This window comes from Sus scrofa, chromosome 1 (genome assembly GCF_054392235.1).
Source record: "Sus scrofa isolate SSC_HxYL_T2T_F1_AM1 chromosome 1, Sscrofa_HxYL_maternal_Yorkshire_Landrace_v2.0, whole genome shotgun sequence".
NCBI classification, from domain to species: domain Eukaryota; kingdom Metazoa; phylum Chordata; class Mammalia; order Artiodactyla; family Suidae; genus Sus; species Sus scrofa.
The window spans coordinates 198,934,612-198,960,575 of record NC_139383.1 but is presented as its reverse complement, the minus strand read 5'-3'; the positions used below and the strand labels follow the sequence as shown (position 1 = coordinate 198,960,575).

The following is a 25,964-nucleotide window of genomic DNA, read 5'->3' as shown; positions in this document are numbered from 1 at the left end:
CTTTCTGAGGACCACATCATTGAGGCTTTGGGACAGGGCTCTGCCCATCTATGTTATGAGGTGGATTTGTAAGGAGCAGGGAAAAAGGTTGGCAAGAGGTCCTTCAAAGGCCTGGGCAGGTTTCCCTGAGAGGCCCAGCAGCATCCCCAGCTGACCACACCCTAGGTCTCTGTGTCCTTTGGGTTAACAAAAGAAAGAAAAGGCTGAGAAAATCTGGCTCCTAGTGAGAGGTAAGTGCTCTTTCAACTTCACTTCTTCCTTACCATTGAATCAAGTTCGGGAACATTCCTGGGCCAAGCACTAGGTATGAGATCAGTGTTTCTACCTCTTGGGAGTTTCCCTCTCTTCGGACTCCACAGTAGGCTAAAATGTGTCCTTTTGAAACTCCTGTGTTGAAGCCCTAACCCCAGTGCCTTGGATACTTTAAATTGGAATCCTTTAAAGACGGACCTTTAAAGAGGTAATTACGTTAAAATGAGGCCATTAGAGTAGGCCCTAATCCAGTGTGACCGGTTCCTTATAAGAGGAGGAGATTTGGACACTGAGAGAGACCTTAGGGGCCCGCATGCACAGTAGGATGACCGTGTGAAGAGTCAGCAAAAGGAAACCATCTGAAAAACAAAGAGAGAGTCCTCGGAAGAAACCAAACCTGCTGGCTCTTTGATATTGGACTTCCAGTCCCCCACCACATTGTAAGAAAATGAATTTCTGTTGTTTAAGCCATCAAGTCTGTGGTATTTTGTTATGGTAGCCCAAGCAAACTAATGCAGATTCTTTTATCTCTCAAGCTGAAAAATTTTGTATCAACCTGGAGTCTCTTTGCTTCAAGGAGCCTTAACTGTCTACTTAGTATTTAGGCAAATGTTCTTCTTTGGGGGCTTGCTCATTTCTAATAGAAATTTTTCTATGCTTGCCTTTCCCTATCATTAGAGTTATAAATGGATATGGGCCCAAGGGAAAGAAGAAGAAAGAAGTCATTTAAGTTTGGCTAAAGGTTTTTTACGGTTTAACCAGAGTTGCCAGAGCACCACATCCACTTAGTCCAAATACATCAAAGTTATATAAAGCACACACTTTCCTGCTCTTTCTCCATCTGCAGAACTCTTATCAAAGCCATTGTGGAGTGGGTGGTTTTAGCAAAAACAGATAAGATTCTGCAGGCCTGCTTATTTTATCCAAATTTTAAAATATGTATCTTGCCCTAAGCTCAACACAATTTACATAGCACTTTTTCATTCTATAGACATGAGAAATATTACAAGAAATCCCAACTCCCTTTACTATTGAGTTTTAGATAGTAATAGCTTCCCTGCCTTCTTTGTGGGATTGTCATGAGGACCAAATTGTAGTGTTGCAAAACTAAACTGCATAATAGAAATCTCCAAATATTTATTCATACATATGACTTTTGAAAGAAACTATTCAGAAAGCATACTCTTCTGTAAATGAAAGACAAAGTCTTATAGTTTTCTACTAAGAAGTAATCACTTGGCCCCAAGTATTTCAAGATTTTTAGACTATGTTTTTTTATCTCATTGCCTCCCTATCTCTTCATTTATGAAAGAAGTTTACAGTATATCAGTTTTTACATGTTTGATTTTTACAATGAATAATGAATGTTCTGTAGGCCAGGGAGTTATTATACTTGGGGATGGGGCAGTAAACAAAATGTATATGATAAAAATCTCTGGCCTTTTGCTGGGAAACAAAACTCCTTCATACAATAACATAGAAATAGAATTAAAAGACTACTAACTGTTGGAGTTCCCACTGTGGCTCAAGCAGTAATGAACCCAACTAGTATCCATGAGGACTCGGGTCTGATCCCTGGCCTCCATCAGTGGGTTAAGGATCCCACGTTGCCATGGCTGTGGTGTAGGCCAGCAGCTGCAGCTCTGAAACAACTCCTAGCCTGGGAACTTCCATATGCCTTGGGTGTGGCTCTAAAAAGAAAAAAAAGACTACTAACTATTAAATGCTAAAGACATTAAAAACTCACATGCATCCATAATAATATTAAAGATTTGCTAGATATTTAAAAAGGATAAAATAATTAGAAGTTATATATAATACACTTTTTTCTTTTTAAAATGTTTTATTATTGACAAAACCATTTTAACTATTTAAGTTCTGCTTAAAATTTTATAAATGGCTTTTTAAGTTAATAATATAAAGTAAATTAATATGATGTTATGTTTGGAAATGCATTATAATAAGAATTTCAACATAAGCAAAGAATTTCAACATAAGCAAAGAATTTAATGGAATACAATCGTCATTAGATTTAATTAGGTAACTATTCAAAATACTATCACAGAGAGGAAACCATAATAATTTTGAAGATAAAGAGATCATATGATCTAATTTTTATCTCAAAAAATCCTGTGTAGGGAGTGGTATCAGCATCATGGTAGTGTAAGACATCCTTCATTTTTTTTTTTTTTCACCCACAACAACAAAAATCTGGCATCCATCTGTGGACAAAAGTGACTTTAAGGAGCTGTGGGATCCAGCACCATATGGCAAGGGACCTGGGAGGAGTCTTGCTCACTGTGTTTCAGGTAATAGACAGACAGACCTTAGTCCCAGCTAAGGACACTGCAGTGACCTGTGAACCACTGCCAGCCTCTCTTGGCTGTGGCCCAGGAGCCCTGGAGAGCTCCTGAGCAACGATGCACAGATAAAGAGACTTTGTGGAAGTCTAGGTTTCCAGAGGGGAAGTTTCAGCACTCCACTTACAGAAATTAAAAAAAAAAAAGTACAAGTTTGGAGACACTGGAGAGGGTAAGAGGCATTTTGACCTTGCCTGCATCAGCCCTTCCCTAAGGTGGCACAACTTAGTGTCAAGAAAGATCTTCCTCAGCCTGTGATTTATCCTGTGGGGGAAAGGGAGCTTGTGGAAATGAGCACTCAGTTCCTCGGCTGCATAGATGCTCTGAAGGGGCTCATTTCTCTCTCTCCTCATCCAGAGTACTGAATTGGGAGCTACATGGCAGGGAGGGCATAGGGGTGGGAAGAGACAGGTAGAGTGGCAGATAGAACCCTTGGAGGACATTAAAGGGATGCAGATCCTAACTCTGTCACATTCCATCAAGAAGCCCACTTATGAGCCACTAGGAACACCTCACCAGTAGGTCACCCCAACTGGTTCACAGGGACCCCCAGTGCTATGTGTGTCTCACCCACACACCCACTACTCTGTGGTCAATTCTCCCTCTGTGCACATCTGACAGCAGCTGATAGGTTGGCTACTGATTAAGCTGTGGGGCCAGAGGGAGACCTCCAACTTGAGCTTTGGTGCCACCTTTGAGGAAAAAAAAGAGAAGCTACAGCACTCAGCCTACTGCATTGAAGATCAAGAGAAGGCATATTGTACTAGCTTAAGGTTTTTGCTGCAAGAGTGGGCAGTAAATGTGAAATGCAGCATTATTCAAAATAACCAAGATATGGAAAGAACCCACATGTCTATGACAGATGAATGGATAAAGATGCGATATACATACGCAATGGAGTATTGTTCAGCTGTGAGAAAGAAGGAAACCCTGTCATTTTCAACAATATGGCTGGACTTAAGGGTATCATGCTAAGTAAAATAAGTCAGACAGACAAGACAAATTCTTTATGATAAATCATATATGTAGAATCTAAAAACCTGGACCCAGAGAAACAGAGAATAGAATAGTAGTTACTGGGACTGGAGCTGGGTGAGGTGGAGAGACATCATTCAAAGGGTATAAATTTCCAGTTAGAAAATGCGTATATAAGTTCTGGGGATTTAATGTACAGCATGGTTATTGTGGCTAATAATACTGTATTATAACTTGAAATTGCTAGGAAGGTAAATCTTAAGTGAGCTCACTACAAAAAGGAAATTGTTAATTATTGACATGGCAGAGGTGTTGACGAATGCTGTGGTGGTAACCACTTTGTCATTTTGCTACGGTGGTATCAAATCAACATGGGGTACATCTTAAAATTACACAGCGTTGCATGTCAATGATATCTCAATAAATCTGGGAAAATCCTTTTTTTTTTTTTAATTTTTTAGGTCCACATCACAGCATATGTAGGTTCCCAGGCTAGGGTCCAATCTGAGCTACAGCTGCCGACCTTCGCCACAGCCACAGCAACGCAGGATCCAAGCCACATCTGTGAACTATACCACAACTCAGGGCAGCCTGGTGGGTTAACACCAGATCCTTAACCCACTAAGTGAGGCCAGGAATCAAACCCGCATCCTCATGGATATTAGTTAGATTTGTTTCTGCTGAGCCACGACAGAGAACTCCTGGAAAATCCTTTATACATATGTTTGTATGTACATAGAGAAAATTTTCAAAGGATATACAATGAACTTTTTTAGCTTAGTGATTTATCATAAGATGTTAATATAAGCCAGAATCACATTCATATATCCCATCCCTTTCTTCTCCCCAAATTAGCCACTATAATTGTTTACATAAAAATCATTTTCTTGTGTTTCTTTATGGCAGTGGCTCTTATTGTGTCTACAATTCTCAGAGCTCCAAGAACTTTCTGGACATCTGCAGGATCAAATCTATTTTCATAATAATACTAAGACATCATTTGCCTTTTTACTGAGTTGACATTTGCATTGACAATGCAAAAAATATGGTGGGTAAAACTGCTGGCACCTTTGTAGGAGTCAAGGCAGTAGCAACTGACTCTGCTAGTAGTCATTATGTTCTTGAACACTAGATACTCAGTTTTAAAAAAAGCCAACTTCACTTAATAATGTCTTCATGAAATAGCTAAAAATAACTTTATTAAATCTTGAGACTTGAGTACAAGAATTTTTAATATTTGGCAAAATTAATTGTTCTGTATATGAATTTAATGTTCTAGAAAAATAGGGCACTCTGACATCCACCTTACAAATGTTTTCTTAGATCATTCTCCCAAGGCAACATAAATAAAAGCAAAAATAAACCAAAGGCACCTAATCAAACTTACAAGATTTTGCACAGCAAAGGAAACCATAAAAAAAAAAAAAGACTGCCTACGGAATGGGAGAAAATAGTTTCAAATGATGCAACTGACAAGGGCTTAATCTCTGAAATATACAAACAACTTATACAATCAACAGCAAAAAAAGCCAACAACCCATTTGAAAAATGGGCAAAAGACCTGAATAGACATTTCTCCAAAGAACATATACAGATGGCCAACAAGCACATGAAAAAAATGCTCAACATCACTGATTATTAGGGAAATGCAAATCAAAACTACAATGAGGTATCATCTCACACCTGTCAGAATGGCCATCATTGGTAAGTCCACAAGTGAATGCTGGAGAGGGTGTGAAGAAAAGGGAATCCTCATGCACTCTTAGTGGAAAGGTAAATTGGTACAACCATTATGGAAAACAGTATGGAGGTACCTCAAAAAACTATATATAGAACTACCATATGATCCAGCAATCCCACTCTTGGGCATATATCTGGACAAGACTTTCCTTGGAAAAGATATACACACCCGCATGTTCATTGCAGCACAATTCACAATAGCCAAGACATGGAAACAACCTAAATGTCCATCAACAGATGAATGGATTAAGAAGATGTGGTATACATACATAACGGAATACCATAAAAAAGAACAAAATAATGCCATTTGCAGCAACATGGTTGGAAATAGAGACCCTCATACTAAGTGAAGTAAGTCAGAAAGAGAAAGACAAATACCATATGATAGCCCTTATATCTGGAACCTAATAGATGGCACAGATAAACCTTTCCGCAAAAAGGAAACTCATGGACTTGGAGAACAGACTTGTAGTTGCAAGAGGGAAGGGGACAGAGTTGGGTGGACTGGGAGTCTGGGGTTAATAGAAGCAAATTATTGCATTTGGAAGGGATAACCAGTGAGATCCTGCTGCACAGCACTGGGAACTCTATCTAGTCCGTTATGATGGAGCATGATAGTGGGAGAAAAAAGAATGTATACATGTATGTCTGACTGGGTCACCATGCTGTACAGTAGAAAATTCACAGAACACTGAAAACCAGCTATAATGGAAAAAAATAAAAATCATTAAAAACAAAAAGAAAAATAGGGGAAATATGCTTAGAGCATCTCTGCTGTTTTCTGAGGTATTGTGGTTTTCCTGAAGAGGAGTATATAAACAAGGGTCCTTTGGGGTTCTCAACTAATTTTAATAGTAGAATGAGGTCCTGATGCCAAAAAGTTTGAGAATGACTGCTTTATGATTATATTACCATATATGGATCCTGAGACACTTTAATTTAGCCTTTCCTATTTATTTAACTTTTTATGCTTTTTAAGCTTCCCCCCTTTAAAAACAGGCATAACTGACAAAAATAAACTGGACAACTTCAAATGCCATATGATATCACTTATATCTAGAATCTAACATACAGCACAAATGAAACTATCTATTGAAAAGAGACAAACTCATGGACATGGAGAACACACTTGTGGTTGCCAACGTGGAGGCAGGGGGAGTGGAATGGACTGGGAGTTTGGAACTGGTAGATGCCAACTATTGTATCTAGAGTGGATAAGCAATGAGATCCTTCTGTACAGGACAAGGAACTATAACAAAGCTCTCGTGATGGAACATGATGGAGGATAATGTGAGAAAAAGAATGTATATATATATGTGTGTAGCTGGGTCACTTTGCTGTAGAGCTGAAATTGACAGAACATTGTAAATCGACTATAATAAAAAATTAAATAAATAACCTGGACAACTTCATAAGCTTTTACACCTTTGAAACCATACGACAAGATAGTGAATTTACTCATCAACCCTAAAAGCTTCCTCATGTCCCGGATGATCCCCCCTACCCAGCTCTCTGCACCCAATGTTCATTTCTGACCTTAAGCTCTAGCAGGCCTGCTTTCTGTCACTATGCCTTAATTTGAACTTCCTAAAATATTCTATAAGTGCAATCATACAGTATGTGGTTTTTTTGGGTCACACTTATTTCATTCAGGATAATTATTTAAAGATTCACCCATGTTTTGGGACATAACAATAGTTCATTCTTTTTATTGATAAGCAATATTCCAATACTATATAAAATTAAAACGGGTTCATTCATTTACTTCTTGATGAACACTTGAGTTGTTCACAGTTTTGAGCTATTCCAAATCAAGCTGCAATCAAAATTCATGTACTAGTCTTTGTAATGACACATGTTTTTGTTTCTTTTGAGTAAATATACAATAGTGAAATAACTGAATCATAAATTAGATGCATGTTTAGTTTTAAGAAGTTTCTCAAGGTGACTATACCATTGTACATTCCCATTAGCACTGTATGAGAGAGAGTTCCAGATTCTCCATAGTCTCACCAACACTTGGTGTGGTTAATCTTTTCATTTTGAGCCATCATGTTACAGGTATATTAGTTTCTCATGATAGTATTAACTTGCATTTTCCTAATAGCTGATACTTAGCACATTTTAATCTGCTTATTTGCCATGAATATATCTTTATTGGTAAAAGGTGTGCTTAAACATTTTGCCCATTAAGAATATTGAGTTATTATCTCATTATTGAGTTTTAAGCGTTCTTAAGTATTCGGGATGCTAGTCCTTTTCTAGGGTATATAATTAGCACGTTTTCTCCCATGCTGTAGCTCATCTTTTCACTCTTTTAACAGTTTCTTTTCAAGACTTTTCACTGTGGTAAAATATTGATTAGGCTTTATGTTAGTGTTTCTCAACTTTTAACACACATCTTAATCTCTTGTAGGGCTTGTTAAAAATAGATGGCTGGGCCCCATCCCCAGAGTTCCTTATTTGGTACTCAGGGATGGGGGCTGAGAATTTGTATTCTTAACAATTCCCAGGTGATACTGATGCTGCTATCCCTGGAATCATACTTTGAGAACTACTGATCTAGAAAAATTTCTCAACCTTGATCCTGACATTTTGATCCAATAATTCTTTGTTGTGATCACCTGTCCTGTACATGGTAGGGTGTTTTGGAGCATACCTGAGCTCTATCCACTAGATGCCAGTAGCTCCCTCCTCCCGAGTTGTGTACAACCCAACATGCTTTTATTTTTATTTTTCATTTTTTATTTTTATTTTTTGCTTTTTTTTCAGGGCTTCAACTGTGGCATATGGAAGTTCCCAGGCTAGCAGCCTAATCAGAGCTACAGCTACCAGCCTATACCACAGACACAGCAATGTGGGATCAAAGCCACATATATGACCTACACCACAGCTTAGAGCAACAGTGGATCCCCAACTCACTAAGCCAAGCCAGGGATGGAACCTGCATCTTCATGAATATTGGTTGGATCTGTTTCTGCTGCACCACAACAAGAACTCTCCCAATATGCTTTTAGACATTGTCAAACATCCCCTTTGAAAGTAAAATCACTCCAGTTGAGAAACATTGGTCTAGATTCATAGACCCGAAGGAACTGTACGCAGAGGGCAGTCTCAGAGTTCGCACTGCAAAGGACTGCCCTTCTTAGATGATTCCACTGATCTGCTTATGTTTTCTTTATTATCATTTTGTAACGTGCATGGTCAGGATTCTAAGGAAAAGTCATAGGACTTTGAAGTTCTCAAACTTGTTGTCCATTGGAACTGTTTAGGAAGTTTTAAAAACCATTGAGGGTTTTTAAAGATTCAGATCAAATTGGTCTGGAATTGTGTCATGGCATCAGGATTTTGTTTGTTTGGCTGTGCCTGAAGCATGTGGAAGTTTCCAGACCAGAGACTGAACCCACGACACAGCAGGAACCTAAGCCATTGCCATGGCAATGCTGATCCTTAATCTGCTGCACCACAAGGGAATATGAGGCACAAGGATTTTTAAAAGCTTCCCCAAGTGATTCTAATGTTCAACTGAAGTTGAGAACCACTGGACTGAACTCTAATTAGAACAGAAGAACAAATTCTAGAGTGACCCTAGATCTCCAAAAAGAATACAAAGAAATAGCTAAGAATGTGGCATCCTCTTGGGAAGGTCTCTGTCCCAGTGTAAGGGCTGATTACATTGACCATTAGTGGGATTCTCTCTCACTTTGCTCACCTGCTCCCTTGGGCTCCCTGAAGGGACCCTTTCTTTATATTCCTTTATCGAAAAATAGCTTCTCAAAGAATGTATATAGTTCAAATTAGTAATAAATTCTCAATCATTTTAATAAAGAAGGATATTTCTAATTTTTAAAGACGGGTAAAATCTGTGCTAATTACTCAATTGACCATACATGATTCAACATGATATGTGGACAAAGCTTTGGTCCAAATATCTTTAGATGGGATAGTTCCCATCATGGCTCAGTGGTTAACAAACCCGACTAGTATCCATGAGGACATGTGTTCAATTCCTGGCCTTTCTCAGTGGATTAAGGATCCAGTGTTGCCGTGAGCTGTGGTGTAGGTTGCAGCCATGACTCAGATCCTGCATTGCTGTGGCTGTGGCATAGGCTGGCAGCTTCAGTTAGGATTCGACCCCTAGTTTGGGAACCTACATATGCCACAGGTGCGGCCCTAAAAAGATAAATATCTCTAGGGGTATCTCCAGCACTGCTACTAGTTCCCTGGGTAATCTCAAGCAATTCACTCAGCCTTTAAGAAATGGTTTCCTGTTCTGTAACATAAAGGAGCTGGCCAGCTGACTTATGGGAACACTTCATTTATACACAACTCACCACTGCTCATCTTCTGATAAGTGATTAGAGGCAAAATACCTAAGAGGAAATAAATGGTCCCTTGAACAATGGATTTCCTCACTTCTGCTTTATAGCACAATACGATTTGCTTTTTCTACTCATATGCCTTTTATTCAACATGAATTCAGTAAGTATAAAATGTTATATGTCTAGTCAACCTAAGGTTGTGAATTCACACAAAATTTAAAAAAAGAAAACAGAACTTCTCTACCAAATGTGTGTGTGTGTGTGTGTGTGTGTGTGTGTGTAAGAGAGAGAGGGAGAAAGAGAGAGGGAAGGAGACTGACTGTGTGGAAAGAGAGAGAATTTACCTCATTTATTCCCTTATGTTGAAGGTATATTCCAAATTTATCAAATGGCAGATAAACTAACATGCCAACATGTTTAAATAATATGATAGTTAGAGGGATTCCAATTGCAGCAAAGACAACACAGAACATCTGTCCACCAGTAGTTTTAGGAAAAATTGTTCCATAACCTGATAAGAGAAAAAAAGATAAATGCAATGCTCCTCAATACAGCAACTTGGTATAATTTGTACAATCGACATTGGTTTTGGAGGGCAAATTTTCACTCATAGGTATTCTAAGAATCCCTGCACACAGAGCACCTGCTAAAAAACAAACAAACAAACAAACAAAATACAATGAGCCAGTTGATCTTATCCTAAGAAAATAATCAAGAAATGTGAGCTAAAATGAAAAGATTTTTCACAATATCACTATTTCACATTTTGAAATAATGGAAACAGCATAAATGTTCAACAATTAAGGAGACTGATCATACCTAATATGGTATGTAATGACATTGTGATATCATGAAGAATTATAGGAAAGTATATATGACATAGAAAATATTAATGACATATTGCTCTGACAAAGCAGCCTAAAACTGGGTACTGTCATGAAAGGTTAAACAGCTGTTGTGTGGATCTGTGGGTTTACAGTTAATTGTTTAAAAATTATGTTTTCCAAGTTTTCTGTTTAGCCTATTCTACTTTTGCACTTAAACATGTTAAGAGCATTGCTTTAGGAATCAACCAATTTTAAGAATGCATGCTTTAGTTTATGCTCTTGGGCCCTCACTCAGATTCCCTCAACCCTTCTGGTATACCCAACCCTAGGAGCATGAGGATAGCTGCCAAAGCACTTTTGTCCCTCTCTTTAGAACTGCCCTTTACCCAGGGGAGCTGTCTCACCTGGGAGGTTTGCCCTCATCTCAGCTTGGAAGGTGCTAGTACCAACAGCTGACCAATACAGGGATATAAAATGCCAGATGCCAAATTCAGGGTGACACCAATTTTGTGGTGGAATTTCTGCTTTGGAGCTACCCAGATTAGACTGATATATGTGGCTATACATCCATTTGTTGATTTGTCAATTTTATTTTAATTTAGTTTAGTTTTTTAGAGCCGAACCTGCAACATATGGAAGTTCCCAGTCTAGGGATCAAATCGGAGCTGCAGCTGCTGGCCTACAACAAAGCCACAGCCACATGGGATCCAAACCACACCTGCAACCTACACCACAGCTCATGGCAACACTGGATCCCCAACCCACTTAGTGAGGCCAGGGATCAAATCCACATCCTCATGGATACTAGTCAGATTCATTACTGAGGCATCACAATGGGAACTCCCTTGATTTTACCGTATTTTATTTTATTGTATTTATTTATTTATTTATTTACTTATTTATATTTTTATTTTTGGTTTTTAGGACCGCACTTGTGGCATATGGAAGTTCCCAGACTAGGGGTTGAATTGGAACTGCCGGCCAGTGCCACAGACACAGCAACTATGAGTCATGTCTACAACCTACACCACAGCTCATGGCAACGCCAGATCCTTAACCCACTGAGCAAGGCCAGGGATCAAACCTGCATCCTCATGGATGCTAGTCGGGTTTTTTAACCACTGAGCCATGATGGGAACTCCTGATTTATCAAATTTAGATCATGTTTTTGATATGAAAGGTAGGGATTCAAACTCCTATAACCACATTCTTCTGCCTCTGCTTCATGTTCAATCTTTGTATTGCTGCTTTTTAGTCACCTATATTTGCCTTTGTGCTTTTAAACAATATATATATATATATATATATATATATATATATATAAATTTATTTTATTTTATTATTATTTTTTTATTTTTTTGCTTTTCAGGGCCAAACCCACAGCATATGGAGATTCCCAGGCTGGGGGTCCAATTGGAGCTACAGCTGTCAAGCTATGTCACAGTCACAGCAAATGATCTGAGCTGCATCTTCGAACTACACCACAGCTCACCGGCAACGCCAGATCCTGAAACCACTGAGCAAGGCCAGGGATCGAACCTCAACCTCATGGCTCCTGGTTGGATTCTCTTCCACTGTGCCACGACGGGAACTCCTTAAACAATATTCTTAAACCTCTGTTTAAATATCCTTGATAAATTTTTGATTCCTCATACAGTCTGATGAGAGTACTCTCCCCCTTGTTATTTTCTCCCTCTCTCCTGCCCCTCTTCATCATTCTACATTTTGGTTTCTTTTTTCCATCATCTTTATAATAACATTCACACTCTGTTCTGCAACTACAAGCTACCCCTTTGGGGAGCTTCTTCTAAGAAATTTTTCATCTTCACTCATGGACACTCTTTTGCCCAAGGGTTGGTCAGGCAAATTTTGGGGAAGTGGGAGAGATGACTTGGGAACATGTTACTATATCTGAAACACTTTTAGTTGAGACAGAGTGAAGGTGGTTTACAGATAATAGTCTCAAGCCAAGATTTAATAGATCCAAAGTGTAGGGGGAAAAAAAATTGTCGTTTTCACAAAGAGCCAAGAATATTGCCAGATTCCTTTTTTTAAAATCTTAGTAGAACTTGTTCTGGATGGGCTCCTGCCCCTTAAACTAACCACTTTATTTCATTAAATCTAAGATACCATATAAAGGGGTACATAGTACTCATGCAAAACACTTACAAAATATTTAACCTCCTAAGTGGGAAAAAGAAAGCACAAACTTACCTATTGTGGATAGAGTGACTATGCAAGTTATAAAAGAGTTTGTAAAAGTCCAAAAGGAAACAGCAGTCCTATTTCCTGTGGGAGGTATTCCTGATAATATGATAGAAGTCATCACCTGCAAATTAAAATAAAAGAGAAAAAAAACAAAATTTGGGTTGTATAATTTGTATTTCTTCAAGTAGAACACCAAAGAAAATTAGTTCCATTTAAGTGGATTAAAACCAAATCCCAAATCTAATTTGGTCAAATTGTAAATTTTCCTTAGGATCAAGTGAAATGGAAAAGCTTCTGATAATAACTAACAATGGGAAATCATTTGTTTTATTGGTGCCAATCCCTTTGGAAGTAATATATGGATAATGATACTTTTAAAGAAAATTTTTGATAGTGGTATGTATACATATATTTAATAATTAATGATAATTCAAATGTTAATAATGTTCAATTATTTTCAAGTAACTAGCAAATATGGGTTGAAGATAGGTACAGAGATACTTCTTATTTAGGCAATGGAAATCATGAGAGATATGAGGAAAAAGATATAAGAGCAGTAATTTTATAACATCATTAGAAATTAAGAAAGAGGGGGTTCCTGTTGTGCTCAGTGGTTAACGAATCCAACTAGGAACCAGGAGGTTGCGGGTTGGATCCCTGGCCTCACTCAGTGGATTAAGATCTGGCGTTGCCGTGAGCTGTGGTGTAGGTCACAGATGTGGCTCAGATCTGGCATTGCTGTGGCTGTGGCATAGGCCAGGGGCAATAGCTCCGATTAGACCCCTAGCCTGGGAACCCCCATATGCTGTAGGTGTGGCCCTGGAAAAGACAAAAAAAAAAAAAAAGAAATCAAGAAAGAAGTTAATGAGAGGGCCATCAATTTTTGGAAAGGCTAAAATACATATAATTCTTTTGATGAAAGAATCTCAGCCAAAAAACTTTACAATCTATACAGTAATAGTAATGATATGCTAAAGATTTTGATGCCTTTATTCCCTAAATATCACTCCCCCCTCCAAGAAACTTCAAATACAGAGTCATGTCACTAATTATTAGAAAATGCAAATCAAAACTACTATGAGGTATCACCTCACACCTGTCAGAATGGCCATCGTTAACATGTCAAAAAATAACAAATGCTGGAGAGGGTGTGGAGAAAAGGGAACCCTCATGCACTGTTGGTAGGAATGTAAATTGGTACAACCACTATGGAAAACAGTATGGAGGTACCTTAGAAAACGAAATATAGAACTACCATATGATCCAGCAATCCCACTCTTGCACATATATCTGGACGAAACTTTCCTTGAAAAAGATATACGCACCTGTATATTCACTGCAGCACTATTCACAATAGCCAAGACATGGAAACAATATAAATATCCATCAACAGATGATTGGATTAGGAAGATGTGGTATATATACACAATAGAATACTACTCAGCCATAAAAAAGAACAAAATAATGCCATTTGCAGCAACATGGTTGGAAATAGAGACCCTCATACTAAGTGAAGTAAGTCAGAAAGAGAAAGACAAATACCATATGATAGCCCTTATATCTGGAACCTAATAGATGGCACAGATAAAACTTTCCACAAAAAGGAAACTCATGGACTTGGAGAACAGACTTGTGGTTGCAAGGGGGAGGGGGACGGAGTTGGGTGGACTGGGAGTCTGGGGTTAATAGAAGCAAACTATTGCATTTGGAATGGATAAGCAATGAGATCCTGATGTATAGCACTAGGAACTCTATCTAGTCACTTGCAACAAAACATGATGGAGGATAGTGTGAGAAAAAGAATGTATATATGTGTGTGACTGGGTCATGTTGCTGTACAGCAGAAATTGACAGAACACTGTAAACCAATTATAATGGAAAAAATAATCAAAAAGTAAATAAAAATAAAAAAGAAAGTGGTACAATAAGTTATGAGTTAAATAATTAATTTTTTCTATGCTTCTTGATCCTTTATAGAATTGTGGAATGAATATGACACTAACATATCAAAACCAGACATGAATAACGTAGGGATAAGGAAGGAAGGAAGGAAAGAAGGGAGGAGCAAAGGAAGGAAGAAAATTATAGAGCGCCTATAAATATAAAATCCTTAATTCTAAATAAAATATTAAACCAAATCCAGCAGAGTTATAAAATATATTATGACTGAAGGCATGTAATAAATAAATAGGAAATCATAAAAAATAACAAATATGAAAACTCATGTATTGATAACTTCAATAAGTATAAAAATAGATAAAATAATGTTAGGGAAATATAAGTTCAAAATATGAACAAAATATTTTAATTTGATATAGAGTAATCATAATAAGCTCCAGCAGCTTTCTGCCTAACAGTGAAATATTAGAGATTCTAATTAAAATCAAAAGCAAGAAAAGAATACCACCACAACAGTCACAAAGAATAGAAGTAAAATCCTAAAGACTATAATATTGAGTCATTGTACATAGAAAATATGTTTAAAATGTTTAATGAGGTGTTCCTGTTGTAGCTCAGTGGTAACAAACACCACTAGTATCCATGAGAACACAGGTTTGAACCCTGGCCTCGCTCAGTGGGTTAAGGATCCGGCATTGCTGTGGGCTGTAGTGCAGGTCACAGACATGGCTTAGATCTGGCATTGCTGTGGCATAGACCAGTGGCTATAGCTCTGATTTGACCTCTAACCTGGAAACTTTCACGTGCTGTGGGTGCAGCCCTAAAAAAAAACAGTAAATAAATAAATAAATAAAATATATACTAAAGGGCGTTCGTGTCGTGGTGCAGTGGAAACCAATCCGAATAGGAACCATGAAGTTGTGGGTTCGATCCCTGGCCTCATTCAGTGGGTTGAGAATCTAGCATTGCTATGAGCTGTGGTGTAGGTTGCAGACGTGGCTCGGATCCGGCATTGCTGTGGCTCTGGTGTAGGTTGGCAGCTGTAGCTCCAATTAGACTCCTAGCCTAGAAATTTCCATATGCTATGAGTGCAGCCCTCAAAAAGACAAAAGACAAAAAAAATTAATAAAATGAAAGGAATTAGAGACATGTAGGAATACAATATTAGCAAGAAAGACCACACACTTTTAAAAAGATAAATAGGACTTTTAGAAAAAAAAATAAAACCATTGAAATTAAAAATTCAAAACATTAGATAAAATGGAAACAAAGAGCAAAGAAGTAAATGAAATATATATTTTAATGAATCATTAAAAATACACCAAAAAAGGTAAAACAGTAGAGAATATGAAAAAGAAAGGTTAAGAGATACAGATGATAGAAATAACAAGTCAACCATATTAGTCATTTTTAAGGAATTGGAACTGATATGAGAACAATTACAGAGATTTAGGAAGCAAATTCCAAGCAAAATAAAAACAAAAGTCACATTTATATTGTTGAATTAAAGTGGTAAATCAACAGAGATGAAGAAAAGACCATAAAATCAGAGAGGCCTTGAATGCTGAAGAGAAAAGATGAATTATCTATAAAGAAGAGGCAATTAGATTGACAGAAAACGTCTTAGAAGAAGCTGAAGGAAGCCACAGAATAATGGAATAATATCTCCCATGAGCTAAAAGAAAACAACTGTCTACCTAGTACTTCATACTCTGCTAAAATATTTTTCAAGAAAGTAAATGAACATATTTTTAGATCAAAACAAAAGAGTGTTTTCACAAGCAGACTCTTGTGAGATAAATGTACTACAGATATATTTCACAAGAAGGAAAATTTCCCCCCAAAATAACTCTGAGATAAGAAAGGAAGGAAGGGGGGGAAGGGAGAAAAAATAAATCAATAAAAGGTGAGTAAATCAAAGCAAAAGCTAAATGCACAATACTATATATGGGAGTTTTAAAATTAGTTGAACAGAAATACTCTTGGATGACATGTTAGATGAGGATGGGGTGAGAGTAATTAAAGGTGAAATACCTGATGAGAGAGAATGCTGTTTCTAGACATGATGGAGTCACACAGTCCAAAATTATCTTCCCATGGAAAACTGGACATAATAAGAGAAAAAAAACTGTTTCTAAGCACTGGACAAGAGAAAATGCAGAACTGTGATTACTGAGATAAGGAAAATAAATGGGATGAGTACTATCATTGCCCAGACTGGAAGTAATTTCCAGGCTGTGGTAGAGGAAAAAGGACCCCCAGAGAGCACTTGGTGATTTTTCTGAGTTGAGGAGACAGAGACTGGAGTTCAGTAAAGCCAAGGACACTCTAATTTGTAGGCAGAGTTCCACAGAAGACAAAACTACCCAGAGAAAGAATTATAGGAATCTGCATGGAGGTATCTTTGAGTCTTTGGCTCAATGACATTCTGCACTTGAAAATGGTACAACTTTATGAGATTGGTCAAAACCAATTGCCTGGGTGTGGCAGACAGTTTCTCAAAGTGGCCCCCATGGTCTGTAGTTCATGCCATTGTGTGACTCCCTCTCTCCAAGTGTGGGTGGGGACTGTGACTTATCTCCAGCCACATTTGTGGCTATGAACATATCAAAGGTAACAGGGTGTACATGACTCTATGTGTGCGATTAGGTTATGTAAGACAGCATTGCTGATCTTGTTAGAGTCACCCTCTCCCTTGCTGGCTTTGAAGAAGGAGGCTGACACGTCATGAGATACCCATGGAAGGGCCATCTGGCAGCAACCTGGATGTAGCCTCTGGCCAACAACCAGTATGAAACTGGGGTCCTTGGTCTGACAGCCCAAAGGAACTGAATGCTTCTAAATATCCACATGAGTTTGCAAGCAGATTTTCCCTCAGCTGAGACCACAGCCCTATTGGACACATTGATAGCAGACTGCAGAGGAGGAGCCAGCTAAGCTGTGCTTGGACTCCTGACCTACAAAAACTGAGGTAATAAATGTTTTAAACTACTAAGTTTGTGGGATGCTGTTATGTAGCAACAACCAACTAATGCATTGGGAGAAAAATAATAACTGTGGCCTGTAAGCTGAACAATTCCTATAGCCCACATCAGGTTAGTAACTATATGAGTTTCTAGCTAAAGGGAACAGGCCCCACTATATGTTCATGACATTCAGTGGAGAACACAGAAAGGTCATTACTGAGATGTGCAGCAAAATTAGCCCTAGGATAAAAGGTCCAATTTAGGCCTGGAAGAAGTGGAAAACAAATCTTGAAATAATTAATTTTTCTTCTTCTTCTTATTTAAAAAATTTTTTTTAATTTTTCTTTTAAATTTTCAGGATCGCACCCATGGCATTTGGAGTTTCCCAGGCTAGGGGTCGAATTGGAGATACAGCCACCGGCCTACACCAAGCCACAGCAAGGCAGGATCCAAGCTGAGTCTGTGACCTACACCATAGTTCATGGCCATGCCAGATACTTAACTCACTGAACAAGGCCAGGGATCGAACCTGCAACCTCATGGTTCCTAGTTGGATTCGCTTCTGCTGTGCCATGACAGAAACTCCTTGAATAATTAATGTTTAAGTAACTTTGTTGCCTAGCAGAGAAAGTTTAAAGAATTTAAAGGAATATAATAAAGCCAAGCAACATTAACCATCTCATAATATCCATTATCTAATTTGAAAAAATTAATAGACATACAAAGAATCAAGAAAATATAACCCATTACTATGAGAAAAATCCGTCAAGAGAAACAAACTTATAAATAACAATTCCATTAAAGTGATGGAATTAGCAGAAAATGACCTTAAAAGGGCTATTATAAGGAAACATTAACATAATGAAGAGAGAATGGAATATATAAGACATAAGCAAATGGGAATTCTAGAAATGAAAAAGACAACATCTAAAAGGGAACAGATAGGATTATCAGCAGAAGAAAAGATTAATAAACTAAGATATAGTTTTAGATTTTATACTAACTTGAAGCACACAGAGGGGAAAAAAATCAGATATACAGTATGTGTGTTGAGGAGAAAGGAGTCAGAAGAGGAGCAAAGTAATGATTGCAAGTTTTCAAATCTGGGAGTTCCCATTGTGGTGCAGCGGAAACAAATCCAACTAGGAACCATGAGGTTGTGGGTTCAATCCCTGGCCTCATTCAGTGGGTTAAGGATCTGGTGTTGCCATGAGCTGTGGTGTAGGTCGGCAAATGTAGCTCCAATCAGACCCCTAGCCAGGGAACCCCCATATGCCATGGGTGCAGCCCTAAAAAGAAAGAAAAAAAAAGTTTTCAAATTTGATGAAAATGAGATACACAGTTATAAGAAACTCAAGGGACCATAAGCAGGATAAACACACATACACATAAAACACACACACATGATGATCACATTACTGAAAACTAGTGATCTAAAACATAACCAGAGGAGAAAAAAGACACAGTATGTAAAGGACAACAAATCTAAGAATAACAGCAGTTTTCCTATCATAAGCAATGCAAACCAGAAGTCTATGGAACATTTTTAAAGTGCCAGACTAGATTTACAGGTCCCATGAAAATATCCTTTTAAAAAAGACAAAACAGAAACTTTTTCAGACAAAATCTGGGATGATTGATCACCAGATTTTTGTGGTTCTTCATATGCTGAGTACTTTTGGATTGTATCCTCTATATTTTGAATACTATCTACTCTATAAGACTCTGAGTGTTATTTAGATCCTATGGGGGAGTGGAGGGATAAATTAGGAGTTGGGGATTAAAATATACACATGATGGAGTTCCCATTGGCTCAGTGGAAACAAATCTTACTAGCATCCATGAGGATGTAGGTTCGATCCCTGGCCTCATTCAGTGGATTAAGGATCCGGCATTGCCATGAGCTGTGGTGTAAGTCGCAGACACAGCTCATATCCTGCATTGCTGTGGCTGTGGTGTAGGCTGGCAGCTGTAGCTCCGATTCTATCCCTAGCATGGGAACTTCCATATGCTGTGGGTGTGGCCCTAAAAAGACAAAAAGTCAAAAAAATAAAAAAGTAAAATAAAATAAAATATACACACTACTATATAAAAATAGATAAATAAACAAACAAGGACCTACTGTATAGTACAGGAACCGTACTCATTTTCTTGTAATAACCTATAATGAAAAGAATCTAAAAAGATAAATATATATAATATAAATGTATATATAACTGAATCACTTTGCTATACACCTGAAACTAAGACAATATTGTAAATCAACTGTATTTCTTTTTTTTTTTTTTTGTCTTTCTTTTTCTTTAGGGAGAAGCTGTATTGAAAATAATAACAGCAAATCTTTTTTTTCTCTCTTATTAATTTTATTTTATTTTATTTTATTTTTTGATAGGGAAAGTCTTTATTTCTCCTTCATTTCTTTCTTTTTTTTTTATTTTACCACTGTACAGCAAGGGGGTCAAGTTATCCTTAGATGTATACATTGCAGTTACAGTTTTTTCCCCCACCATTTCTTCTGTTGCGACATGAGTATCTAGACATAGTTCTCAATGCTATTCAGCAGGATCTCCTTGTAAATCTATTCTAAGTTGTGTCTGATAAGCCCAAGCTCCTGATCCCTCCCACTCCCTCCCCCTCCCATCAGGCAACCACAAGTCTCTTCTCCAAGTCCATGATTTTCTTTTCTGAGGAGATGTTCATTTGTGCTGGATATTAGATTCCAGTTATAAGTGATATCATATGGTATTTGTCTTTGTCTTTCTGGCTCATTTCACTCAGGATGAGATTCTCTAGTTCCATCCATGTTGCTGCAAATGGCATTATGTCATCCTTTTTTATGGCTGAGGAGTATTCCATTGTGTATATATACCACCTCTTCCGAATCCAATCATCTGTGGATGGACATTTGGGTTGTTTCCATGTCCTGGCTATTGTGAATAGTGCTGCAATGAACATGCAGGTACACGTGTCTCTTTTAAGTAGAGTTTTGTCCGGATAGATGCCCAAGAGTAGGATTGCGGGGTCATATGGAAGTTCTATGTATAGATTTCTAAGGTATCTCCAAACAATAACAGCAAATCTTGATGCTCACCTCACACAATTCATCAAAATTAACTTTCTATTTATCAAATAAATATAAAAGCTAAACTATAAAACTTCTAGATATCTTTGTGACTTTGGTTTAGCTAAAGATGTCTTAGAACACAAAAACCATAAAAAATTTGTGAACTGGAAATTATTTTTAAAAACTCTCTTCAAAAGAAACCATGAATAAACTGAAAATCAGTCCACTATGTAGGAGAAAATATTGGCAACCCATAACTGTGACAAAGTACTTTTCTCTTGAATATATGAAAAATACTTACAACCCTGCATTAAGCAGATGGATGAAAAAACAGGCAAATGATTTGAACAGAAAATTCACAAGAGATAATGTAAAAATGGCCAATAAACTCATAGAGATGCTCAATATGATTAGTCATAGGAAAATGCAAATTAAAATCAAAAGGAGATATCATTAGATTGGCTAAAATAAAGAAACCCTACCAAAGCCAGTTTTGGTGGGGATATAGAGCAGCTGGAACTCTGATGTGCTATTGATGGATATATAAAAAGATATAGTCATTCTGGAGAACTTCTCTGGCAGTATCTTACAGCTGTACATACTTACTATTCACATGACAATTCCACTTTTAGGTATTTGCCGAAAAGAAAGAAAAACAGGTTTCCCCACATACCCAAAAATACTTGTACCTATTTCATTTATGATATATGTAAACTTGAAGACTACTCAAAGCTCATCAATGTGAATGGATAAACAAATTTTGGCATAGATATGCCACAGAATACTACTCAGCAATAAAGAGAAATGACAAGAACATCATGCTAAGAAGCCCCTCACAAAAGATTGTGTATTATACGATTCCTATACACTAACTGACTTCATTTTATGTTTAAGAATGCTCGACATCATCACATAATAATTCTTCACAAATTCAAAGAAATTTCAGTGAAAACTCCAGCAGAGTATACTACAGAATATGACAATCTGATCTTGAAATTCATACAAAAGGGTAGGAGAGTCCATTTCAGGACTTATTGCAAGGCTATTGTAATTCAGACAGAACGGAACAGAATCAAAAGCCCAGAAACAAATTTATGTACTTAAGAAAATCTGGAATATGGAAAATTAATGGGGAAATAGTGAATCAATCAATAAGCTGTTCTGGAAAAATGCACTCTCTCTGTGGAAAAATATATAAAATTAGAACCTGCTTTACATGGATATGCACGTATGTGTACACACATGTGCACGTGTGAGCACACACACACGTGCACACACCCACACACAATCCAGGATGGATTAATGATTTAAATGTACAAAAGAAAAAATTTTAAAACTTTTAGAAGAAAGTTTAAGAAAAGGTCTCTATGACCTCACAGTTGGGAACGACTGGCAAACCCTAAAGGAAAAGAATAACAAGCAAAACACTATTAAAATTAACTTCTCTGAAACACAAAAGATATTGTAAGGCAAGATTTACAGACAACATGTCCAGAATTTAGAGCATGACAATGTCTGGAGAAAGTGGAAGGGAAATAAGGCATGTTTCCCACCAGATTCTTATCTCCTTTGTAAAATATACTTCTGAACTTCATATGAAATAATGAAAAGGATGACTTTGATTAGAATATTTTAGTTTTTATCCTCCTCTTGTGATTGGGTTGTAATTTGTCCCTTCTCTGAAATTCACCCCCTTCTACCTTGTTGTCATTTGCTGCCTTCCTTTTTCTTCCCAGTCTGCATGATTTCCTTATTTTTCTGGTATGCTTCTCTGCCTTTCCCAAAGCGAACCTGACATACCCTGTTTAGGTAAACCATATTTAGTCTTAATGAAGGAAATTACTTCATAGAATTTTCATACTAACTGGCTTCTCTGAATAGATAGCAGTTTCATGGCTCTAAAAATACCCACATCTTCATCTCTTACCTGTACAAACCTTTGGACATCTTCCCGAGTCATATTGGAACGATTTTTCAGAAAGTCAGCTTTCGTCTTAACTGCCAAACATCGCTGCTGTACCTCAAAGTCTTTCTCCAAAGCTCCAAATATCATTGCCCCAAGCACAATATATAATATGTAGGCAAGCAATAGGATTCCGTTCTGGACACTGGTACCTGTCCTATCTTTATCTAGTGGAGTGAAGTTCAGAGAAATCAAGTAACTGTCATGCAAAATGTAATGTCCTCTCAAAAGAAATCCCACAGAGCAAAGCAAAACAAAATTCCCAGATACAGAATGTGAACTCGCTCTTCTTTCTTTCTTTTTTTTTTCCCTGTCTTTTTAGGGCTGCACCCAAGGCATATGGAGGTTCCCGGGATAGGGGTCAAACTGGAGCTGTGTCTGTGACCTACACCACAGCTCACAGCAATGCCGGATCCTTAACCCATGGAGCAAAGCCAGGGATCGAGCCTACATCCTCATGGATGCTAGTCAGAGTCATTTCTGCTGAGCCACTAAGGGAATTCCTTTCTCTTATTTCTTAACCTACCTCTAAACAACTACACAAAAGAGACCAATTCCTAAATAGTCAGGGAAGCAGAAAAATAATTCCACTTCACTCCTGACTATAAACTTCCCTATTTTAAAAAAATAGTAGTAAGGAGTTCCTTGGTGGCACAGTGGGCATTGTCACTGCTCTGGCTTCAGTTTGATCCCTGACCTGGGAACTTCTGCATGCTGCAGGTGCAGCCAAAAAAAAAAAAAAGAGAAGAATTGTGCTATTTGGGGAGATAAGGAAACGCTGCAAGTTCAACATTAGCAAAGTGATTCAGCTATTCACTGAATTTCCTTGGAGCAAATTTTACAACAAAGTTATACTTTGGAGTATGTTCAGTGAATATTTTTAAAGGAGTATAATGTTAATGCTTTAACCAACTGATCAAAGGTATCAGAACATTTATACTTTCAAGTGAATAACAGTGAATTTACGTCAGTCAGGTGTCCTGGCTGTGTTTCAGATTCTCCCTCTACATTTTACAAAATAAATAATAATTGCTACTTGATACGGTTGTTATAAAGATGAAATGAGCTATATATTTAAATCCTTAGCATGTGGCCTAGCAAACAGGAAATGCCCAACAAATCATGGCTAGTAGTCAAAGAAGCACAGGGTCTGAAGTCACAGGAGGAATAGCAGTAGTACTATTAGGTGGCAGAGAAGAGCATCTGCTCTGTCTTTCAATACCTCTTTGCCTCTGTCCTGCAAGCACAGAGCAGAAAAGAACAGCATGGCTGTGACAAGATGAAGGAGACTCTCATCTGGATGAGGTCAGATTCTATGCTAAGAAAGGTGAAGCCCTGTGTGTTTCACAGCACCCTGGGGCTCTGCTTGGAAGGTATTTCACTGACGTACCAGTGCTCTCCACTTGCATCTGCCTCTCACAACTTCTTCCGCTTTACAAAACAGGGCAAATCTCAGGAGCACTGACCCTCATCATGTGGGTGAACTTTTCCAATGGGATTTTTTTTTAATGAAAGCACATGGTTATAGATTTTGTATGTGACATTCAAAATTCTAAGAAACAGTTATAAGGAGTTCCCATTGTGGCTCAGTGGATTAAGAACCCAACTAGTATCCATGAGGATATGGGTTCAATCCCTGGCCTCGCTAAAGGGGTTAAGGATCCAGCGTTGTCATGAGCAGTGGTGTAAGTCGCAGATGCGGCTCGATTCCGATGTTGCTGTGGCTGTGGTGTAGCCTGCACTTGCAGCTCCAGTTCAACCCTTAGCCTGGGAACTTCCATCTGCTGCAGGTGCGGCCCTAAAAAGAAAAAAAAAATTTTAAGAAATAGTTAGAAGAACAAGCATGTTTTAAAACCAATGTGGTTGAAGTATCTAAAATCTACCCTAAAATATGATATAATTAAATATAGTGATAGTTATTAATGTACATATCCAGTGTAAAATAATAAATTCAATCATACTACACGTAAATAATTCAGAATAACAATAAAACAGTACCATCTCACCTAAGGAGACATTTTACTTTGAATTTCTACCAGGATAATAATCTGCTTTTATCACCTTCTATTTCCATGTTTAAACTAACAATAAATACTGAAAAATATCTGAGTTAAACCTACAAAGAGTCTTTCTTAGGTCTCCCTGGCTTCAGTAAAACAATGTGAATAGAGAGTAATCAAATCATTATGCTGTAGACCTAAAAATAATTCACATTCTATGCCAATTATAACTCAATTAAAAGGAAAAAAGAAAAAAAAATACTTTCAGGAACCACTGGTAAATTGAGCCTTAAACACAAATGCAACTGATTTGGCCACATGTTGCAAAAGGGTCTTTACCGATATGTTGAGATAAGACACTATCCTGGGAAGATGTTAAATTTTTCACTAACACTCCAACATGAGGAAGTGCATTCTCCAGTCACACCATCAGGCCAAGGCTCCCCTTCACCATCATTGTCACCAACCCCCGTCCCCGCTTACCAAAGCCATTTCAAAGTAATCCTACCTCTTAAACAAAGGTTTTGGAAGTCAAAACCATAAGATAGTTGGCTGGAAAGGGACATTTTGAGCCTGTCTAAATGATCTTATTAGCACTTTCAGTTCCATCTGGAACCTTGAGGATAGCTAGTTCTACACACAGACATCTCCCCATTATTACCACATCCCCCCATTCTTACCACATCCCCCAGCGTGTGTGAGCCAGTCCTTCTGCACTAAAACCCCTCCAGCTGCTACATTTTGCAGTGATCTCCTTAAGCTGAACCTTCCTGTTCTATCTGTCCCCCACTGATCCCTTTCTTGGCAATGGTGCAACTCCTGTCCTGTGGTCAGCAAACCTCTTTAGGCTTCCTCCATCAGGCTACTTGCTGCTTCAGCTCTCGTCCCTTCAGACCTGTGCTCAGTATTATGTGAGGTCTCTATGACTTATGTGTTCTCCTGAAGCTTGTCCACTTGCCAAAATGCTCCTTAGCCTTCCAGACTCAGGGACCTGACATCGACTGTGATCTGCCCTCTGGGCCCCTCTGATCAGAAATATGGTGGGCAACAACAACGACAAAAAAACTTTTCTAACCAAATCTTAGAGGAAGAGGGGTCTCTGCTATTAACTCAATTATGGCATTTTTTTGGTACTACATTTGAGGGCAATCCCTAGGGAAGGTATAGATAGACTCTACCTTATTCAAGTTGTTAAACCTCCTTTGAACACCTAACAGGGCTTTACATCCTCAATAAATGCTTCTTGGATGCAACGGCACAATATCCATATAACTTGTATCACTGACAGACTTTATACTTCCCCCTCTAGGTTATAATATCCAGAAGCAATATAAACTCTTGTCAAAATCACAGGCTTTAGAGCTCTGTGGCTTGGGATTTGAGTTCGG

At 37.9% G+C, this 25,964-nt stretch overlaps 1 protein-coding gene across 1 annotated transcript in view; it reads right to left on the bottom strand.

Moving 5' to 3' along the window:
• LOC146406949 (potassium channel, subfamily K, member 16-like) overlaps nucleotides 1-25,187 on the bottom strand; it is a 32,529-nt gene extending 7,342 nt beyond the window's left edge. The window contains exons 1-4 of the mRNA XM_084982801.1: nucleotides 25,085-25,187; nucleotides 22,541-22,743; nucleotides 12,691-12,805; nucleotides 9,994-10,160 (exon numbers count right to left, since the gene is read on the bottom strand). Coding sequence (XP_084838927.1) covers nucleotides 9,994-10,160; nucleotides 12,691-12,805; nucleotides 22,541-22,743; nucleotides 25,085-25,142 — 543 coding nt within the window. The 5' untranslated portion in view covers nucleotides 25,143-25,187. The remainder of the gene's footprint in view (nucleotides 1-9,993; nucleotides 10,161-12,690; nucleotides 12,806-22,540; nucleotides 22,744-25,084) is intronic.
• Between the last annotated feature and the right edge of the window lie 777 nt (nucleotides 25,188-25,964).